This window comes from Microtus ochrogaster, chromosome 21 (genome assembly GCF_000317375.1).
Source record: "Microtus ochrogaster isolate Prairie Vole_2 chromosome 21, MicOch1.0, whole genome shotgun sequence".
Classification (NCBI taxonomy): Eukaryota; Metazoa; Chordata; class Mammalia; order Rodentia; family Cricetidae; genus Microtus; species Microtus ochrogaster.
The window spans coordinates 3,979,297-4,001,909 of record NC_022022.1 but is presented as its reverse complement, the minus strand read 5'-3'; the positions used below and the strand labels follow the sequence as shown (position 1 = coordinate 4,001,909).

Sequence of the window (22,613 nt, the reverse complement as noted above, 5' to 3'; positions counted from 1 at the left end):
TATTTAGAGCGGGCTGTCCTTGAACTCACAGGGGTCTGCCTAAATCCACTTTATTTCTTGAGACAAAGTTACTCACTGAACCTGAGCTCACTAATTTGGCAGGCTGGAAAGCCAGCAAAGCACTCCCACATCCTCCTGTCTCTGTCCTAGTACTGAGATTACAGGCACGTGCTGCCACCAAGAGTCAAACTCGGGTCCTCAAGATTGCACTTTACCCCAGCCCCAGAAGTTTGTTTGCTTAGAAAGGATTTCTTCATTTTTATTTTATGTGAATAAGTGCTTTTCTTGCAGATATGGAAGTGCAGCATTTGTGTGCAATGCCCTTGAGGGCCAGAAGAGGGCACCAAACCATCGGAACTGGAGTTACAGACAGTTGAGTCTCCATGTGGGTGGTGGGAACCAAAGCCAGATCCTCTGCAAGAGCAGTCAGTGCTCTTAGACTCTGAGCATCTCTCCTGCCTCCCCGCCCACTCTCACCACAAAAAAATGGTAACTGTGTGAGGCCATGCATATGCTGCTTAGCTAGATCGCATTGTTCCACACTAAACACATACTTCAAATAATACAATTTTATCTGTTCTTTTAAAAAAGGTATGTTAGGTGTGGTGGCACATACCTTTTTGAGACTAGTTCTCATTATGTAACCTAGAATTTGCTATGCAGACCAAGCTGGCCTTGGCCTCAGAGATCTGCCTGTCTTTGTACTAGGATTAGAGGCATGCACCACCAATCTTAGTCAAGAAAATTAAGACAATTGTTAGGTACATGTTAATCTTAGCAGTTAGTAAGCAGGAGAGTGGACTGTAAACTGTGATGGTTCTAATTAGGGTCTAATCAGCTTGACACGATCCAGAATCACCTGGGAAAGGAGGCTCAATGAGAAACTGTCTAGATTAAGCCAGGCAATGGTGGCATATGCCTTTGGTCCCAGCACTCAGGAGGCAGAGGCAAGAAGATCTCTGAATTTGAGGCCTGCCTGGTCTTCGAAGTGAGTTCTACGATAGCCAGGGATACACAGAGAAGCCTTGTTTCAAAGAAGCCCAAAACAACGAGAACAGCAACACTATGGTACTTATGTGCTGGAGAAGAAGCCACCTTGGTAGGATGCTGACTAGAACGGATGAAGTTCCAAGTCCGTTTTAAACACTTCATAAGACCTGGTAGGGTTGCGGACACCTGTAATCCTAGCACCTGAGAAGTAGAGGCAAGAGGATCACAAGCTCCACCCTGGGCTACACAGTAAAATCTTGTTTCAAACGACCCCCTATCAAAACATAATGAAACAGATATCCCTAAAATCCCCATAGATATCAAAAGAAAAAACTAATACTATGAACAACTCTAAATATAAATTTGATCATTTATAATAAATAGACCAATTCCTAAAATAGAGAAAAAGAACATCTATCACTACAAGTCACTCACTCCCAAGTGAATAGAGACTGTAGCTCATAAGGAAATCAGGTTTATAGTCTGAACTCTCCAGGCCTGGACGGCTCCACTGAATCAGCTCATGGACTGGAGAAGCAGTGCCAGGTCTATGCAATCTCACCCAGAGAATGGAAGACTGTTCTGCTGTGGGAGCTCCTTCTGCTCCTTCAGCCAATAGCCTTTAAGATACCAGTCCACGTGGGCGTGTCTCTTATACTGTAAATGCAGTTGCCCTTGCTCTCTGACAGGAATCTTAAAGGCTATTGGCTGAAGGAGGGGAAGGAGCTCCCACAGCACTGTTCACTTGATGAAGCTAGTGTAACCGAGTACAGACAAAGACAGAAATCGATGTGCATGGGGGGGGGAGGGGAGATACAAACACACAACACAGGACGACTTATGGACACCAGTATCTTTCAAAAATATAATCTATTCCCTAATATTTTGTTATAGGCAGGACAAGAACATGAAGAGGCATTTTACTAATGAAGGGATACAGATGATAAATAAGTACATATAAATAATTGTAAGCACATGTAAATTAAGATCACACTGAGCACCACTACATACCCGCCAGAATTACTGAACTAGCACCCATTTTGACAGTACACATACTAAAGTCGGAACAGGGCCCTTGAGGTGGCTCAGGGGTAAGGGTGCTTGCTGCCAAGCCTGAAGGCCCGAGTTCAGTCCCCAGAACTCACGTGGTAGAGACAAAGAAACCACTCTAGCAAGCTGATCTCTGTATTTGCATACACTGTGGCATATCTGTGCACAGACTCATACAAAATCTCAAGTTCAAGGCCAGCCTGGACTACAAGACTGTCTCAATATAACAAGGGAAAAATCCTTAAGAGTTATGGAAGATCTTGTCTGGCATGGTCAAGGCCTTGCATCCAATCTCCAGCATCACCCACTCCCCAAAGCCTCCCTTCAACAGGCAAGTTGTTATATTTGGTGGGTTTTTGCTATTAAAAATACTTAAGTTATGGGTATGGGTGTCCTGCCTGCCCTACATCTGTGCACCATGTGCATGCCCAGTGACCAAGGAGGCCAGAGAGGCTGTTGGGTCTCTGTGAACAGGACTTACAGGTGACTGAGAGCCACTATGTGGGTGCTGGGAATCAAACCCAGGTCCTCTGGAAGAGCAGCCAGTGTTCTAACTGCTGTGAACTGCTAATTTTGTAAATCCATTAAATTAGAACATTGTTTCGCAATAAAAGGGGACAAGTACTGATACCTATACTAGCAATCTCCAGAGAATTATGAGTAGGAACAAAAACAATAAAAAGATAGATGCTGGGCCGGAGAGATGGCTCAGTGGTTAAGAGCATTGCCTGCTCTTCCAAAGGTCCTGAGTTCAATTCCCAGCAATCACATGGTGGCTCACAACCATCTGTAATGAGGTCTGGTGCCCTCTTCTGTCCTGCAGACATACGCACAGACAGAATATTGTATAAATAATAAAAAAAGGTAGACGCCATACAACTCCATTTATGTAATATTCTCGAATGAACAGGAAAGAAACGAAGACACCCTCTCCCTGTAAGCAGCCTGAAATGACCTATGAAAATGGCTCACTACTTTCTTGATCCAGAAAACCCTACACAATTATACAATTCAAGAGTTTTAAATCTTTGAATTCCCTTTTTTCTTTTTTTCTTTTTTGGTTTTTCGAGACAGGGTTTCTCTGTAGCTTTAGAGTCTGTCCTGGAACTAGCTCTTGAGACCAGGCTGGCCTCGAACTCACAGAGATTCACCTACCTCTGCCTCCCAAGTGCTGGGATTAAAGATGTGCGCCACCACCGCCTGGCTTTATATTCACTTTAAGAACATCCATGTAACTGCCCAGGCCATCCAGGGTTTGTATATCGGAAAGCCACGGAGACTACGTCCCACCAAAAGCCGTCATTTTAAAGGAGCAGCGAGCGCTGGTCTGGCAGCAGATGGCACAGTCAGCAGATGTGCACGGGGCAAACAGTGGAGCTGGCCAGCGTCGGTGGCTAAAACACTGCTGAGTGTCTCCCGGGCTTACAGAGAGCAGTGCACCACTTAGGGTCAGCTGTGGATTCTCCAGCCACTGAGCACACCAGGTGTACTCCAGCAAAGCACCCACTACCAGAACTCATGAGCATACTAATCCATACATGAGCTCCCGACACACGGAGGTGACCCCCTCACTGGAAAGGAACAACTGTTTCTAAGCCAGAAGAGGAGGCTGCACAAAAGAAAAAGAATTCCTAGAAGAAACAGAAGCTACAAATGTTACAGCCTTGGAATAAATTCAGCACAAAATAAATGCATAAAAGAAAAAGAAAGAAAGACCAGATTAAAGATTGCTGGAAGCGAATGGGAGGGTGGGGCAAAGGGGCAGGGTGACTCCGAGGCAACAGCAATGGCAGAGATGCCTGTGTGAGCAGGGAAAGCTCAGGTGGTTTCCACGTCCGTATCCTGCAATACAGTGTACTGGGGTCTGAGCTGAGGGATACGGATAGGGAATCCTATCTATTTTTTATATTTATTTTTATTTTATGTGCATTGGAGTTTTGCCTGCGTGTATGTCTCTGTGAGGGTGTCAGATCTTAGAGTTACAGACAGTTGTGAGCTGCCATGTGGGTGATAGGGATTGAACCCAGGTCCTCCGGGAGAGCAGTCAGTGATCTTAATTTCTGAGCCATCTATCCAGCACCCCCATCATCTATTTTTTTAAGGCAGGATCTCACCTGGTGGCCTACCCTGTCTTTGAACTTGTAGTCCTGTTGCCTCAGAAAAAATTGTATTTAATGCTCACTAACACTCTATTTAATGGATAGACTAAGCTGGGCGGTGGTGGCGCACGCCTTTAATCCCAGCACTCGGGAGGCAAAGGCAGGCGGATCTCTGTGAGTTCGAGACCAGCCTGGTCTAGAGAGCTAGTTCCAGGATAGGCTCCAAAGCCACAGAGAAACCCTGTCTCGAAAAACCAAAAAAAAAAAAAACCAAAAAAAAAAAATGGATAGACTAATTTATTCAAACCAACCCCTATGTAGGTTGTCGGTTTACAGTTTATTCTCTCTCTGTCTCTGTCTCTCTCTCACACACACATAAACAAAACAGGTTTTGTTTTTTTTTTTAAAGAAAATATTGGGGCTGGAGAGAAGGCTCAGTGATTAAGAGCACTGGTTTGGTTCTTAGCACGCACATGGCAGCTCACAACCGCTCACAACCACTCATACGTAACTCTAGTTCCAGGGATCCAAGGCCTTCTTCTGGCCTCCATGGTAGTCATTCAGATACATGGTGCAATACATACACATACGTACATATATACATATATATACACAGACACACATACATAAACACGCACAGTCAAAACACATATGCATGATATAAAGTAAGTAAGCCATAAAGAAATCTTTATTTGATGGATCAAAATGATCTGTAACAGTCCCTGTGTCACTCTTCCATCTTCTTAGAGAAAAGAAATAGCATTTGGGACAGTTGCAACGATACCCCACCCCACTTCAATCTCTTTGGAGAATTCCTACTCAGCCTTCAAGGCTCAACTTGAAAGTTAGGGTTATATTTCAGTTGGCAGAATGCTTGCCTACCATGCACAAGGCCCCGGGTTCAATTCCCAGCACCATATACACCCAGTGTAAAGGTGCACACTTGTAACTCCAGCATTTGGGGGGGCTGAACAGAGTAAGATTAGAAGTTCAAGGTCAACTACACAGTAAACCCAAGGCCCAGTTGGGCCACATGAGACCCTGTCTTTAAAATAAAATAAAATTAATTAATAGGCTGGGTGAGATGGCATATGTCTTTAACTTTTGTTTTGTTTTTTAGAGACAGGGTTTCTCTGTGTGGCCCTGGCTGCCCTGGAACTCGCTCTGTAGACCAGGCTGGCCTCAAACTCAGAGGTTCTCCTGCTTCTGCCCTCCCCCCTCCACCCCAAGTGCTGAGAAAAAAGGCATGCATTATTAGCACTGCCTGGCCTACATTTTTATTTTTAATCATTTTTAATTTTTATTTAATGTTATGGATGAGTGTTTTGCCTACATGTATGCAAGTATATCATCTGTATGCAGTGCCCAAGCAGGCCAGAAAAGGGTGTCAGATCCTCTGGAACTGTAATTACAGAGGCTGGCGAGCGGCTATGTGGACGATAAGAATCAAGCCCAGGTCCTCTAGAAGTGCTCCTAACTACAGAGCCATCTTTCTAGACTGGGTACCGGCTGGAATCCCAGTACTCAGGAAGCAGAGGTAAACAGATCTCTGTGAATTTAAAGTGAGTGTTCCAGGCCATCCAAAGCTGTAGAGTAAAATCTTGTTTCAAAAATTAAATAAACTGGGCGGTGGTAGCACATGCCTTTAATCCCAGCACTCAGGAGGCAGAGGCAGGTGGATTTCTGTGAGTTCGAGGCCAGCCTGGTCTACAAGAGCTAGTTCCAGGACAGGTTGCAAAGCTACAGAGAAACCCTGTCTTGAAAAACCAAAAATAAAATAAAATAAAATATAAATTTAGAATAAAATAACCACAGAAGGGGCAGCAGAATGTAGCACCAGGACTGGGAGGAAGGTGTGAGGTACTGTCTTCAGGACATGACAAAGCCTTTGCGTTCATGAACGCCCTGCAACCACAAGATCAGTCAGCAATCCACCAGGCAGCAGGCAGTACTACTCAGGCTCACTCCTCTGCAGGATGGGGGCTTGAAGGTAGGGGGAGAAGGCTGGAGAGATGGATGGCTCAGAGGTTAGAGCACTGGCTGCTCTTCCGGAGGACACAGTTAAATTCCCAGCACCTATATGGCAGCTCATAACTGTCTATAAGTCCAGTTCCTGGGGAAACTGACACCCTCACACAGACATTCATGCAGACAAAACACCAATGCACATCAAATAAAAAGAAAACATAATAAAAGAGTGGGGGAAGACCATGTTAGGTCTTATTTAGGTCTTATTTATATAACCCTTTTTTTTTTTTTTTTTTTTTTTTTTTTTTTTTTTTTTGCGCCAGGTTTTCTTTGTGTTTTTGGAGCCTGTCCTGGAACTAGCTCTCTAGACCAGGCTGGTCTCGAACTCACAGAGATCCGCCTGCCTCTGCCTCCCGAGTGCTGGGATTTATATAACCCTTTTATACCCTTTTCTTCGCTCCTCTTCTCTCAGAGACCTTGAATACATGAACAGCTGATTAGGCAGTGACCGGCTCAGAGTACCTGATGTGAAGACACATTGAGAGAATTCAGGTAATCCAGCCAAGGATCTTCCCAAATCCCTTTCTTTTGAGAAACACAGACCCCTTACCTTCACCCTCACCCCCAACAGAGTTTCTCTGTGAAGCCCTGCCTGTCTTGGAACTCACTCTGTAGACCAGGCTGGCCTTGAACTGAGATCCACCTGCCTCTGCTTCCCGAGTGCTGGGATTAAAAGTGTTCGCCACCACTACCTGGCCAGACTCTCTGATCTGGAGAAAGCAGTCAGGCACACTAGACAAAGTCAACAGAGAATGGCGGAGGAGTATCATGAGAAAGATCAGCAACAGCCCAGGAAGGCAGGCCTAAGAAGAAAACGGCCCGTGGATATACAAAGGATGCTCAGTTGGGCACACCTGCAATCCAGAAAAGCAGCGGGATCAGGGCCAGCCTGGCTACATAATGAGACTCAAAGCACATGGAAAGGGGCGTGCTAGAGAGGTGGCTCAGAGGTTAGAGCACTGGCTGCTCCTGGTTCAGTTCCCAGCACCCTCAGAGGGGCTCACTTCCAGGACGTCCGACGCCCTCTTCTGACCTCCATAGGTACGGCAAGCATGTGGTACACAGTCTACACATACAGGCAAAACACCTACATACATAAAATAAAATAAAATAAAATAAAATAAAATAAAATAAAAATTTTAGAAAATGTTAAACTACAAAAAGGCCACAAAGCAGTTCACACTTATGATCCTGTGATGGTCTGAATAAGTATGATTCCCACAGTGTCTGAATGCTTGGCCCAGAGGGAGAGAGCACTATTAGGAGGTGTGGCCTTGTTGGAGGAAGTAGGCTTTGAGGTCTCCTATGCTCAAGCCACGCCCAGTGTGGTTCTCCTGCTGCCTGCAGATCAACAGAACTCTCAGCTCCCTCTCCAGCACCATGTCTGAACCTCTGAACTGTAAGCAAGCCCCAGTTAAATGTTTTCCTTTCTAAGAGGTGCCGTGGTCATGATGTCTCACAGCAAATAAAACCCCAACTACGACAGATCCCCTAACCCTTGAGAGACTAAGAAAAATTTAAACCCAGCCTGGGCTATACAGTGTGTTCAAGGAAGCTTGGGCTCTTAAATTAAAAAGAAAAAAAAATAGACACTAATTCACAAAACATGGCTTTTCACTTAAGTACACAAACACACAGTAATTGTCAACTCCTACACACAGCAATTACTATGAGTGGGACCCTACTGGGCTCTAGGCCAAGGACTTTACATGTGCTAACTCAGTTAAGCCTAACAACAGCATGCACTAGGCACCACGGTTCCAATTTTACAAACAGGTTCACAAGTGAAGAGTCTCGTCATGCAACTACTCAGAGACAAATCCCAAGACCTGAGGCTCCCGTCTCGGCTTCTAACCAAGAGGCCACGTGGCATCCGTTCTAAGCAAACGCACATTTGTTTTGAACACACATTTGTTTTGAACACACACACTGTGGGGGGCGGGGGGCAAGGAGGAGCAGAGGCTCAAGGTCATCCTGACTACCTACTAGTTTGAGACTAGCCTGGACTATGAGACCCTGGAAGGGAAAGGAGAGTGGGGGAGGGGCATGAGGGCCTTTTTCCCCATATATTTCTGTGGTTTTGGGTTTACATGTGTGCGCGTCTATTGTGTGTGTTCGCGTAGGTGAGCGTGGAGGCCGAAGGTCAACCTCGGGTGTCACTCCTCAGTAGCCATTGTTCTTTCTAGACAGGGTCTGTCCTTGACCTGGAGCTCACAGAGTAGACCAGACTGCTGACCAGTGAAGTGTAGGGACCCTCCTGTCGCTCCCTCCCAGCATGGGGATTTCAAGGACCCCACCACCAGGTCCTCAGTGTGCCCAGCAAGCAATTTACTGCCTGAGCCATCTCCCCAACCCCTCTGTGGAAATGTTGCCTAACACCCCCATAGTAAAATTATAGTGAGGAGAAGGGAAGCAAGGTCCTAAGGCTAGTCAGAAGTGAGCCATGTGGATCCCATCTGGCATCCGCTCACCCTGCAAGCGCTCGCTCTCTGGACCCTGATTAGTCTGTAGACCGCAGGTGACCATACCCACGCTGCTCAGTTTGGGCAGAGTAGGGGCTGTGTGAGGGCAATGCACAGGCACTCGGGTACCCAGGCAGTCAAGGGAGGAGGGCGTCTAACAGACGGTCTACACAATCCTGGAGAGAGAGGCCCGGGGTTCTCTGCGGACGCTACAGAGCCACAGACCTCATCCCACAACTCCAAAACAGTGCCAAGGATGGAAACCCTAGGGTTCCTCTCTGCTTGCTGAGAACAGCTGTCCTCTGGAACTACAGTGACCACAGGGCTGTGTTCAGGCAGAAAAGACCTTTAGAAACCACCCCAAAGTGTTGGGTAGGATGGAGGATGGTCCCCTCTGGGGCCTCTGCAAGGCTACAGGGGAATTGGAGTCTTCTCGAGGGGCAAAAGCAGGACTAATCATAAGGTGAGCAGGCCTCTAACCTCATAAACACTCTCCGGAGAAGCCCAGCGACCTCCAATTACAACAGCCTCTGAGCCCTGTTCAAACAAACTTGCGGTGTGACTCACTCCTCAGAGCAGGGAGGGGGTAAACACATAGCTAAGGGCTTAGCAGATCAAGAGGCTCAGAGAGGTGATAGGAGATAAACAGGGGGGGCCCCAGGGCTTCTCACACCACAAGCTTACTGAGTGGGAAAAGATCCATGGGAACAGCCCGCTTTCCTAGAACCCACTCTTCAAGCGGCTACAGAGCCACTAGTTCTGGGAGTGGGGAGGTCCGGGTCCGGGGTAAAATGCCTGGGTCAGAAATGGAAGGGAAACAGACATGGTCTCTGAGCTGAAAAACCTCGAAGTCACCTTCACCTTGTACCCAACTCCTGCAGGCTGATGTAATCTCACAAGCTGCTGCTGCAGCGGCCATCTTAGCCACTGCTATCCCCATCTGTGGATTGTCCAGCTTATGTCCACTCGAAAACTGAGAATGCCACCTTCTCCTAACACTGGTTCCTGAGGGGCCAACGAGAAGGAAGAGGGAAAGGGAAGAGGATGGGATGGAATGGGATGGCTGGGTGCCCACACTCTCTCAGGGAAGGTCTCCAATTCACTGGCTGAGTAGGCTTGGTGTGCCTGGTCTTCCAGGAGACAGACTCCCTTCCCTCCTCCTCACAGGTAAACCAACAAAACAGGAGGGGAGCACCTCTCATCTGGCAGCCTACCTGTAGCATGGACTGGACAAGCGCCACACTGGGGAAAGAAAATGAGGACACTTGGAGCAACACATTTCTCATGATCTGCAGCCCCACGCCGGTGCCTGGCAGTGACAGTATGGGACACCTGCCTCAAGTGCAGCCAGGCTGGGGAAAGGGGGACTCCCCAGACCGGATACCAAAGGCTGAGGCTTCCCTGGTCTGGACGCCTTCCTTGTGATTGGTTTCCTGCTCTCACCGGCTTCTTTCATTCATCATCTCCACCCTGCTCTACCCACCCCACATCCTCCTCTCTTCCTGCTTCTGCTGCCCAGCCTTAAATCTGGGCCAACAGTCTTCCTGGCACACATCCATTCTCCCAACGAAGCCTGCCACCCCTAAGAAACAGGTGTTTCACAAGACTGCACCGTGACCCAAAGAGGCACATGCCATAATTACCAGCAGGCGGGGAAGCTTGTCCCACCCGATCTGAGCACTAGCCCTGGAACCGAAACCATCTGGTGCACGCTCCACCCCGGAGAAATGCGGGCAAGGTTGGTGCCACATGCCTACTGGTTAAGTAACCTTCCTCTCTCACATCTTCCCCTCCCAAACCAGGCAAGAAAGCCAAGCTCTCCCCGAATCCTTGTCGGGCTTGGGGACTCACTGAAAAGGTAGAGTGGGCAGCAAAAGGAGTAGGGAATGGTGTGAGGAGAAACTCACACTAGAGTCTGGGGCAGGGGCAGGGGCCGGAAAAAGTAGTCCCCAAACTTGAAAGATTCCTCCACCCAAGAGTTTCTTCCCCACCCAGGTGTCACAGAGACAGGACTTTCAGCATTTCAAAATTCGTCCCACTGGAGGGAGCACCAATGAGCACAGATCTATGTAGCCCAGGATGAACTTCTAATCTGCCTGCTTCTACCTCCCCATGCTGGGCCACCATGGCACGTTTATGTGGTTCCAGGAACTGAACTCAGGGACTTCATGCTGGGTGAGCACTCTAACAACAAAGCCATGCCCCTGGCCTCTCAATCCTCTTTGAAAATAAGAATACTCAAACAATTCCATTCCCAGGTATAAAAGGAAAATAAGTCTACATAAAGTTATAAAACTCCCTAGCACCAATACTTACAACAGCCGAAGACTAGAAATAACCCAGAGGTCCGCCATTTATCCTATGATGAACACGCCACAGGATACCAGAGTTAACATGGAGCATCAGTCAGTGCTAAAGATGAACGAAGGCCTGCCGTGTCATATGTGTACGGGCCTTTCAGCAGCACACAACTTGAAAGACAGTCAGAAGGAACACAGACTACATGACTTCATTTATGGGAAATGTAAAAATGAATAAGAAATTCATAGGCAAACAGACTAGTAGTTGCCTGGGGTTGGGGAGACTCAGAGGAATGGGGAGTGAGTGGCTGCCAATAAATAAAGATTTCTTTATGAAGTGAGCAAAAGGCTCCAAAAGTGGTCCAGCAATGACCGTGTATCTCTGAATACACCAAAACCACAGAACTATATACCTTAAACTGGTGAACCGTTGGCATGATGGTTTTAATAAAGTTTATAAAATGGTTAAAATTCATGGTTTGCTTACAATAAACCACACCCCAATTTTAAAAATATTTATCTTTGTGTCACGTACATGAGTATTTTACCTACATGGATATCTGCGTACCACACAAGCACCTGGTGCCCACAGGGGCCAGAGGAGGGCATCAGATCCCCTGGAGCTGCAGTTACGGGTAATAGTGAGCTGCCCTGTGGGTGCTGGGAACTGAACCCAGGTCATCTATAAGAGGGGCCAGTGCTCTTAACTCTGAGCCATCTCTTACAGTCCAAGCATTGACTAAAGAAAAAGTAGGCTCAATCATTAAACTATTTTGGCTTCTGAAGTCTTACAGAAAGCATCTAATAGACAGTAAAGACAAAGGTTCATCCTACAGCAGATAAACAAGTTCCAAATCTTTCCAAGACCAAAAAATCCCCTCAAGTGTGGTAGCATAGGCCTTTAACTCTGGAGCCCAAGAAGGAAAACCTGGGAGGACACAGGTGCGCATTCTCTCTGCGCGGCTCCCGCCGGACAGATAGGAAGTCAGACCTCCCACTCTTGTAGCGTGAGTTTCCCCTTATAGCCATTAAAATATAATTGTTATTCTTGAGCTGGCCTGGTTATTTATTGTACCGACCTAATTCGCAACAGATCTCTGTGGGTTAAAGGCTAGTCTGGTCTACAGAGCAAGTTCTAGGACAGTCAGGGCTAGAAAGAAAGAGAGCCTGTGTCAAAACAAGAAAAGAAATAAAGAAGGAAGGAAAGAAGGAAGGAAGAAGGGAGGGAGAAGGTTAGGGGAAAGCACAGTATATAAGGAAGGGTAACACAAAGATAAAAAAAAAATAGCCCAGAGAACACCAGCTCCCTTGGCCACGAGAAATGGAAAAATGAAAAGGGCCATTAACTCTCAATACCACTATGAAGGCCCAGCCCTGCTGACTCGCAAAAGTCAGTCAGCTCTCCACCTTGGGTCACCCGGTCTCCCTCCTACTCTTGGCTCTCTACACTGGCAGAGACCTGGAACATCAAGGAAAGGGAAAGGAACAGGTAAGAATAAGCAAATGTGGCCGTGCACACCTTTAATCCTAGAACCTGGGAGGCAGAGGCAGGTGGATCTCTAAGTTTGAGACCAGTCTGGTCTACAGAGCGAGTTCCAGGACAGCAAGGGCTACATAGAAATCCTGTCTCAAAAAAAACAAAAACAGGGCTGGAGAGATGGCTCAGAGGTTAAGAACACTAGCTGCTCTTCCAGAGGTCCTGAGTTCAATTCCCAGCAACCATATGGTGACTCACAACCATCTATAATGAGATCTGGTGCCCTCTTCTAGTATGCGCCAGGCACACATGCAGACAGAACACTATATACACAATAATAAAAATCTTGAAAAATAAATGAAGAAGAAGCACATGCCTATATGAAGAGATGAAAACTTGACCAAAGTCAGACAAGGTGTAGTGGCACATGCCTTCAATCGTAGCACTTTGGAGAGTGAAGCAGGAGGACCACAGCAAATCTGAGGCCATCCTGGGCTACCTTAGTTCTAGGTCAGCCTGGGTCCAGTATGAGACCCTGCCTCAAAAAGGGAGTGGAGCAGAGGAAGTGGAGATGGTTCCATGGGTGAAATGCTTGCTGTACAAGCAGAGTACAGATCCCCAGAGTCTGAGAAAGAAATCCTGATGTTAGCATCTGGTCTCTATGTATACCTGCACTCACACATAGATACACACAACCCTATTTCCTCCACCCCTAGCCTTGGGTGCCCAGGTGCAGTTAAAACAATCCAGTCCACACCAGTGGCAAACACAAAATAAGAGCTAACATCTGACCGCTTACCATGTGCCAAGTGCTGTCTTTAATGTTTCATACACGTTATCTTACTTAATCCCCATAATGATCTTATGAGAAGGCACGATTGCTGTCTGTTCTTACATATTAGGAAACTGAGAATGAAGAAATTAATTACCAAAGTACTTAGTCAGACTTACAAAGTTATGCTGCCTTTCTTTTAAAACAAAAAACTTTTTTAATTATTAATTATTTGTTTACTTTGAGACAAGTTCTCACGTATCCCAGGCTGGCCTTGAACTCCCTATGTACCAAGGATGACCTTGTACTTCTCATCTCCCTGACTAATTTTCTGAGTGCTGGGATTATAAGCATGTGCACTACACCCAGTTTGTATAGTGCTGGTGAGCCGATCCAGGGCCTTGTGCATGCCAGGCAAGCAATCCAGCAGCCCCAGAGCCACGCTCTTAACTGCAATGCTATTAATAGAAATCACAGGTTAACTAAAAACTGTGGTTACGGCTCCAAAGCCACAGAGAAACCCTGTCTCGAAAAACCAAAAAAAAAAAAAAAAAAAAAAAAAAAAAAAAAAAAAAAACAAAATAAAAACTGTGGTTACACTGCAATCACAAGAAAGGGCTGTCTAAAAAATAGGAGACTATTAACCTCCTTATAATTCCTACAAGTCAACAGGTATTTAAAACTGATAGAAAACAAATAAAACCAGGAGGCACAGCTCTGTGGTAGAGCGCTTACTTACTGCTCACGAGGCCCTACGTTCAATTCTCTGTACCTCTAGTGTCTTCTCGGTGGGTATTGGGGGTGGTTGGGCTGGGGGTGTAGCTCAACTAGAAGAAAGCTTGCCTGGCATGTCCAAAGTCCTGGTTTTGACCCCCCCGCACCACATAAATCGGGCATGTTGTCAAATGATCGTAACCTTAGCATCCAGGAGGTGAAGGCAAGAAGGAAGGTCGGAAGTTTAAGGACATCACTATTGGGCTTGAGGACACCCCAAGTACAAGCAACTCTGAGGAAAGGGGGAGGGAGGAAGAAGAGGAAAAGGAGCTAACTAAATGGCTTAGCAAAGAGGTGTCGGATGCGGAACCTGACAAGACCCACATGGCAGGAGAGAACTGATGTGCCATGGCAGATTCCCACTCCTGCCCAAGCAAATGAATGAACGTAATTTTCAAAACAGAAAAAAATTACTATAAGCATTTTATTTAGAAACAGAGGTTCGCACCAGACAAAACAGGTAAGAGTTGAAAGTGGCCACTTTCCATACAGCAGAACTTAAAGTAGAGAACAACTGTATTTTTTCAAAAACCCATCTGATATTAGTTTCATTTTATAAATCACATACAAGAGCAGGCTAAAACCCCAGCACTTGGGAGGTGGACACAGGAGGACCAGGAACTTTCATGTTAGCTTAGGGTTGCATGAGACCTTGCCTCAAAATGCCAGAAACAAAAAAAAAAAAAAGTAAGATATTCTTTAAATGTTATTTATTGATTTTATATGTATAAATGTTTTCCTTCATGTATGTATGTAAATCACACATGCCTGGTGCCCATTAGAAAAGGGCATGTGATCCCCTGGAACTGAAGTTGTGGGTAGTGGTAAGCCACGCACTACATGGGTGTTGAGAATCAAATCATCTAGAGCCCTGAACTACGAAGCCATCTCTCTATCCCGCATAGTCTTTTCATTTAAAAGGTCAAAGGGGGGGCTGGAGAGATGGCTCAGGTGTTAAAGACTAGGCCTGCAACTGAAAATATAAAAAAGTCAAAGAGAGGGAGGGAGGGAGGGAGACAGCAGGGACGGAGGGAGGGAGGTAGGCAGGCACCCGTGCCGGGTCTAAGGCACGAACACGTTCTTTACACGCAGCCTCCATGTCCTCCACTGGTGACAGCATGTGGGTTTTGCACCCCATCCTTCACTGGGCAATCTTGTAAAGCTGCCAGCCCAGGAGCCCTGCTCTGTCCTAGTTAGGGAGAATGCCAGGAAACAATGGCTCCCTGGATCTCAGAAGAACGGCAGAAGGGCCTAAGACAGCTGGAACCACCCAGAAGAAGAAAGCATCCGTGTTCCTGTCCAGGAATCCCTCCGCTCGGGCTCTCTAAGCTCTCCTTTACCTCTGGGCACCATTCCTTCTCCCCTAGTAAGTTCATCTCAAAGTAGCTAGGTCACTGTATTCTTTACTATAAGCAAAGGAAGGCAGTGGAAATGTCTAATGAGTTTGGTATTCATTTGTACTTTCTATGCCAATATAAGTTCCCAAGGACACTTTCAAACAAACATTTTTAACATCAAAATATATTTATAACCAGACAGACACAGTGGGCTGCACCTTTAATCCCTTCAGACTCACATGTAACTGAAGCAACATTTTTGTCCAAAGACTACTCTTGCCAATAACACTCTAGGGATGTCAGCTCCTTTTTTTTTTTAATGCTGTTTCTCTTCCACTATATATTTTTTTGTTGTTTTGTTTTGAGACAAGGTCTTGCAAGCTATGTAGTCATAACTAGCCTGATTCACTATGTAGACCAGGCTGGCCTCAAATTCCCAGAGGTCCATCTATTTCTGTCTTCAAGTTCCAAGATTAAATAAAGGCATGTACCACTATGCCCAGCCTTACCTCTATGTTCTTGTTTGTTTGCTTAGTGACAGGAATATAGACAGCCTATTAAGGAAGAGAAAGGCACTCCCAAAAACACATAGGTGGGGTACAGTGCCGGAATGGACGGAAGCTCAAAAGCTTTCTGCCCCACTATGTTGATTCCAGACCCACTAGCGGCTAAAGACTCTGAAAGACTGTGCCTTTACAAATGTCCAGCCAGAACAGCATTACAGTGTGTTAACTGTACTTTCTCATCAAAGTGTGAAGCATGGGAGACACATGGTCCCAGGATTCTGACTCCAACTGTCTACACTCCCAAATCCTGGGGGCTGTTTTTCTGATGGGGGTGGGGTCAGTCAGTCAAATGCTTGCCTGGCATGCCCACAGCCCTGGATTCGACCCCAGCACCACAAACGTCAGGCATCCGTTGACTCATTTATTTACTCATACCTTTTGCATCCTCACTGAGCACCGTTCAATGCTATGAGTCCACGACAGGTTCCCAGGAACTGAGCAGGGCCATAAATTCTATCTGCAGATTGGCTCAGTCAGAGGCGAGGAATCCAGGACAAATCCTGTCTCCTGACTGATTGATTGTTTACCATCTGTCCTTCCTCCTCAAGAACCCAGGAATGTCTCCAAGAGCAAATCGAGGCAAGGGTTTCTTCATTCCCAGCTCTAGAGCAAAGTGAGTCTCGAGTCTAGCCTGTCTCCTCTGTGATACAAAGCTGTCTAGTCAGCTCTAAACGTACCTAGACCCAGAACTAATTCCTTGCTATTCTCCATCTCTGCTCTCTGTCCCACAAAACAAGCAACAAAAGTATCAAGGGACAGCAGCAGGTCCTTCTGTGTTCTGGTTCTCTCTATAGGACGTGGGTCTTTTTCTACGTCAAGCAAAGAGACGCCCATGACCCCTCACTCTTCTTCATTCCACATTCTTTCCCTGACTCAACCATTCCAAAACAGCAAAAGCACAGAGAACTTGAGATTGGTTGGCTGTTGGTTTTGTTTTTTCCATTTGGTCAGCATCTCTTACCTGGAAGGAAAGGCTGGGTTTGGGCAGTGTCAAGACTTGTAATGTGGCAGAAACATTCATACTTCTAGGCAAAAATGTCAAGGGGACGGTGAGCAGACTTCAGTGATCAGCCGTATTCTAAACTTCAAATGAGCACCTATTCTACAACTATCCTTTGAAGAAGAGCCATAATCCAGCTGTGGCTGGGTTAGCTTTGCCTCAGGGACATGCTGAGACAGGCAGAAGCAAAGGAATCAGATGGGGGGACACAACCCCCCCCATCACGTTGGCTCTCATATCACTCTCCCACAATAGCTTGGAAATAAATTAATTAGCACAGATCTACGGTGTATTTGGATCCCTCAGCAACGCCTAGAAACATTCAGCATCAAATTACCGGCCGTTCCCTCTGGAGAGAAAAATCATGCGGTCAGCTGAGGGTGCTGGGTGGGGAGGGCATAGGGGAACAGGGAAAACTGGCTTGCTCTGGAGAACGCTCACCTCTGCCTGCCTCTCTCTCTCTCTCTCTCTCTCTCTCTCTCTCTCTCTCTCTCTCTCTCTCTCTCTCTCTCACGCTCTCTCGCTCTCACGCTCTCTCGCTCTCTCGCTCTCTCGCTCTCTCGCTCTGTCTCAAGACATCCCTTTCATCCCCTCCCGGGGCTTGGCAATTGGACAGGGAAGCAAAACCCAGGAACCTACTGGTTGGTCGAAAGAGGGAGGGGATCATTAAAGCAAGATGAAAAAATAAATTCGAAAGAGGTGACAGTCACACGGAAAGCTCTATTCATCCTCTTAGCGAAAGGTAGAATCTCTGAACAATTCCGGAGTTGCCTGAAATCAGCCGGCCCTCCCACGCTCTCGCCTTAGTTCCCTGCCCTAGCATTTCACCCTCTGCCTCATTTTTCTAGTTAAAGGATCACCTGAAGCACCATAAAAGTCTTTGAAGGGCTTCTGAGGTCATCGGGACACACGGACAAGCCTAACCCTCCTGGACCGGCACAGTGTCCGAAACGGCGCAGGAATTCGGTCCCTTGAGCGTCTCCCACGACCCAATCCAGCTGCCCACGAGACACCTAAGTAAAGTGCCCGGTCCCAGGGCCGGGGCTGCAGTGTCCTCGCCAAGGGAAGGTACTCCCCAGTCCGGGAACCGCCAGGGTTTGGTCCCGCACCTCCCACGCCACAGTCCGCCGCAAGGCAAAGGAAGAAAACGCACTGGGCGACGCGGGCCTGACCGCACCAAGCCGGGCGTCAGGTGAGGCACGGGAGCGGCTGGACTGGACAGCCCGATGCCGAGGCGGGAAGGCGGGGTGAGCGAGACGACCTACCGCGGTCTGGCCCTCCGGGTGCAAGTCCACTAAGGTACACCAGTTCCGCGTCCCGTTCATCTTTCCGCGGAGGTCGCACGGGAGTCCTCAACTCCGAGGTCCGGCGGCAACTGGGCGGGCACGCACGGAACCGCCCCCTGGTATAGGCGCGTCGGGGGCGGGACTGGAGCTGGGCCACGCCCAACGCGGTATTTGTCAATGGGTTGAGCGGAAGAGAGGGGGCGGTGCCAAGAGGCTTCAGGTCTCGCCTACTAGCGCTATCGCAGAATTACAAAAAGGTGGGGCTTGGGAGTGAAGGCAGGGTGGCCGCGGGGTACGAGGAGGTGGTGAGTACGAGTCTGTGGTGGAATATCTGCATTCTTCATTAGTCTTGTCTCCTTTCAGCTCTCCAGGATCGGTGCAGGGAAAGAATCTGTCTGGCCCTCTGTAAAAGTGAGTTGGGGCCGGCACATGCTTCTATGGTCTCTCCTCTCTCTAAACGTAAGCCAGCCTGTAGGGTTTTTAGAGCTGAGTAAATCTTTCCTCTGTGGCAAATAGGTAGGCAAGCACCGAGGGCCAGCTCACCAGGACTAGTCTAAGCCAGTTTGGCAGGTGCTTTTCCCTGGCAAGCCGCCCAGGCCAGAGTCAAAGCCAGCTAAGCTCTGGGTGGGGCTTGTTTTCCAGAAGCTACCCTTATATGGTGGGGAGAGGCGGGACAAATCGCCTTAAAAGGAATTTGCGCCCTAGAGAAAAGATAAGTCTCAACAGCACCAGAGGCATTTGCTTTCTTTGAGGACTGAACGCTGGTAGATGGCTATCCCACTCTGATCCAGAGGGACAGGCCGTGTGTAAAGGCTGACCAGCTTGAGTAGGCAGAACTACTACATTCGTTTTGGTGAACAGCTGACTCCTTCGTGTGAATTGGAATTGCACTGAGTCACTGGATAGTAAGAAATGGATGCAAAGCTCTATACCTGAAAGATAAAAGCTGGGGCTGTGACCCAGGATAAGAGAAAAACCTGGTTCTGCTCTCTTCTCTACCCCTCAAAGGCACTTGTGGTTTGGTGTGAAAGTTCCCCATGAGCTGTCATTTGACACTTGGTTCCCAGTTGAAGGCACTGTTTGGGAGGGTGAGGAAGTGTGGTCTTTCTGGAGGAATTATATCACTGGGGCATGCTTTGAGAGTTCAAAGACTTCCACACCATTCCCATTTTGCTCTCTACTTTCCTTTGTGTGTATGTGAGCAATCAACTTCCTGCCTGCCTGCCACTGTCTGCCATCATGATGGTGACACTCTTATCCTTCTTGAACCCTAAGCCCAAATAAACACTTCTCTGTCTAGGTTGCCTTGTGGTATCTAGTCACACAATGGAAAGTAGCCACTGCAGTGTTCCTTGCTCTTCCCAGAGGTTGTTAGGGAAGAGTACTTCTACTTTTAAGTAGTCCATGTTTCCTAGATCCCTGATCAGTTATGAGAGACATCTAAAATAAAGTCCCATTTTAAAGTACAGGTTAAATGACTTCTTGAAATAGGGCCTGATTAGGAGCTAAAGGCGCCTGCTGCCAAGCCTCACGACTTGAGTTCAATCCCCAGGACCCACACTGTGGAAAGGAGTCTCAAATTTATTATCTGACCTCCACAATTGTGTGCGTGCATGCATGCATGTATACATGAATGCTACAACACACCAAACACACACACACACAATGTTAAAAAAAACAACAAACTAGGGGCTGGAGAGATGGCTCAGAGGTTAAGAGCATTGCCTGCTCTTCCAAAGGTCTTGAGTTCAATTCCCAGCAACCACATGGTGGCTCACAACCATCTGTAATGAGGTCTGGTGCCCTCTTCTGGCCTGCAGACATACACACAGAATATTGTATACATAATAAATAAATAAATAAATATCTTTTAAAATAAATAAATAAATAAACAAACAACAAACTTTTGAGTAGGCCCCCAAATTAGCCAGGAAAATAAAGACAGGAATTTCAGTATAGATATGCCATTTAAATATTTAATTTAAAATAAACCAAGACAATCTGATTTGCAGGATTTTTTTTTTAATTCATGAAATTACAAGTGATTGATGAGAACAGAACTTACTTTGGAAATAAGAGGTGAACCATCCCCATCCATTACCTTCACCCACCAGAGCTTGGCACACCCCAGAACTCAGGAATACATTCTCCAGTGCCCCTTCCCATCTCTACTGGGAGTCATCTTCTAACCCCAGGCAAAGATCTGAATCAGGAATCTTACTTCCTGAGAAAAAACAAAGATCTGTTGGTTCCCATGGAGGCTGGGGACATCTGGTCAGAGAAGCCACTAGGAGGCCACAGGGACTAGATGTTTGCTTTTAGGACCTGTGTAAACAGTCCTGTGGTTCCCAGACAGGGGGTGGGCGAGAAGGAAGATGGAACCCTGAGGAGAACCAGTCCCCACCGCCTTACCCAGGCTTCGGGGAAGCCCTTCTCCCGGGGGCTGGCTGGCAGAGCAGCCTGTGGGGAAGGACAGGCTGGCCCCAGCGAGGAAAGGCTGGTCTCTGGAGAGGTATGAGTGCAGGCTTAGGAAAGGCAAGGGCAGCATCCCCATCTCACACTGCTAAGGCACTGAGAGTAAAGCAGCAAGGCCGGGATGGTAAAGACGGAGAGACGACAGGTCCCCTGGACCCAGTGACGTGGAGAGAACAAAACCATTGCGACTGAAGAGATGCTAGGGACTACTCGTGGGCCCATGACTGTGCAAAAAGTATCTGAAGTGGGTAGAGCCACACCTGCATGTCCATTACCCATAATGCTCCCTCCCCTGCTCCAGAGTGGGAGGAATAAAGGTTGCAGTGATCCAGGGAGCAGAACATTGGGTATTTCCCTGAGCCATATGGTTAAATATTAAAGAAATAAAGCTTTACATACATGGCAATATCCATCCCTCCCTGTCCTCTGAAGTCCCCCTCGGTGGATATGTTGGCCATTAGTCCCGCTGTACGGGAGATGACAGAGAGGTCAGAACCTACAGGAAGGGCTCAGCAGGCCTAGCCACTCTTCCAGTGGCAGGGACAAGCCCACCACCAGCTCATTGCTAATGTTTTATCACCCTTACTCTGACCCCTCCCAGTCTTAAGTCTGAATCAGGTCACCCATAGAAAAAACAAATGACTCAGGCAGGCAGGACAGAGCAAAGCAGAGCAGGGGTGGCTGAGATAGGCTTCAAGCCCGTATGGTCCTTAACAGAGCATGCGCTAACAGGAGCTGGTCTGCAGGTTGCTCTCTGTGAGCAGGGATGCGATGGATGAGGGGTCATAGACGCTGTCAAATTCCTCGTCAGAGCTCAGCCCCTCTTGTTTGAGGGCTGCCTCAGCAGCTGAGCGGGAAGCTTTCCGCCTGAGTCAGAGAGAGAAGGGGCAGGACTGAGACCATCACCCTTCCACGCTAAGACCTAAAGCTAGCACACGGTCCCCTCCTCACCAGGGATCTAGGGAGACAAAGGGAATGGTGGGAGCTAAGATACTAAGACCTGACTAGTCTACCTTCTAGGCAGGGATAAAGAACTACATAGTTCTCATTATCCGGCTTGGGAGGGTCCATTCCCTACCCGCCATGAGCATGGTGCAGAGCAAGGTACAGAAAGGTGGCCATACCAGGCTTCCTTTTCCAAGGCTTTGATCCGGGCCTGGAGCTGTTCATTGACTTCATGCTGCTCCTCCAGCTCACGCTGTGCCTTCTTCCTCAGGCCGTCCAGCCGCTCAATTTCCTCTTCAGCTTCATCTACCTGCCGCTTCAAAGCCTTCACCTTCAGGCTTAGCTAAACAGGACAGGGTGTCCCCAAGTTAGGAAAGCTTACTCCAAGGGCTGGAACCTCCCCTGCAATGTTCCGACAAGGGACAATCCCCCTCACCCATGCTGTGACTTTATGTAAATCCTCCAGCCTCAGGGAATTGTTGAGAGGCAGGTTAGGGAGCTAAGGAGACAGTTCATCCAATAAAGGAAATAGATTGTCATGTAATCTCCCTAGGACACACTAGCCAGCCAGCCTAACCTATTTGGCAAGTTCCAGACCAGTGATAGATTTTGTTTCAAAAAAGAAAAAGATGGAAGGTGGACCAATGAACAACCCCCATGGTTGTCCTCCAGCCTTCACACACGTGCACGTTTGTGCACATGAATACACACATACACCTACACACAAGCACAACCCCAAAGGTTATTTGGGGATTCGGTGAATTCATGACATATAACCCTTAGAGAAACTAGCACACGTAATACCCTAGGCTAGACCTCTCAAACTAATCTCTCTCCTTACACAAGCTAATTCTAAATGCAGAAGACTTATGGGGACAGTGGCCTTCAAGAGAGCACCTAACGTATTTCCCTGTGGCTGCGTGTCCACAGGGTGCCAGGCCCTCACCTGGTCTTTCTGGTCATTCACCCCTGTGGCTGCTGTGTCCTCACCCCTGTGGCTGCTGTCTATAGGGTGCCATCCCTCACCCCTGTGGCTGCTGTCTACAGGGTGC

The 22,613-nt window shown here is 47.6% G+C and overlaps 2 protein-coding genes across 5 annotated transcripts in view; both read right to left on the bottom strand.

Moving 5' to 3' along the window:
* The window catches only part of Tuft1 (tuftelin 1), a 46,649-nt gene extending 28,436 nt beyond the window's left edge, over positions 1–18,213 (bottom strand). For both annotated transcript variants that reach the window (XM_005357012.2, XM_005357013.2), the window contains exon 1: positions 18,121–18,213. In XM_005357012.2, the coding sequence (XP_005357069.1) occupies positions 18,121–18,180 (60 nt within the window). In that variant the 5' untranslated portion in view covers positions 18,181–18,213. The remainder of the gene's footprint in view (positions 1–18,120) is intronic.
* A 1,897-nt stretch (positions 18,214–20,110) lies between these two features.
* Positions 20,111–22,613, bottom strand: part of Cgn (cingulin) — a 29,025-nt gene continuing 26,522 nt past the window's right edge. For all 3 annotated transcript variants that reach the window (XM_026784198.1, XM_026784199.1, XM_005357011.3), the window contains exons 20-21: positions 21,741–21,904; positions 20,111–21,483 (exon numbers count right to left, since the gene is read on the bottom strand). In XM_026784198.1, the coding sequence (XP_026639999.1) occupies positions 21,342–21,483; positions 21,741–21,904 (306 nt within the window). In that variant the 3' untranslated portion in view covers positions 20,111–21,341. The remainder of the gene's footprint in view (positions 21,484–21,740; positions 21,905–22,613) is intronic.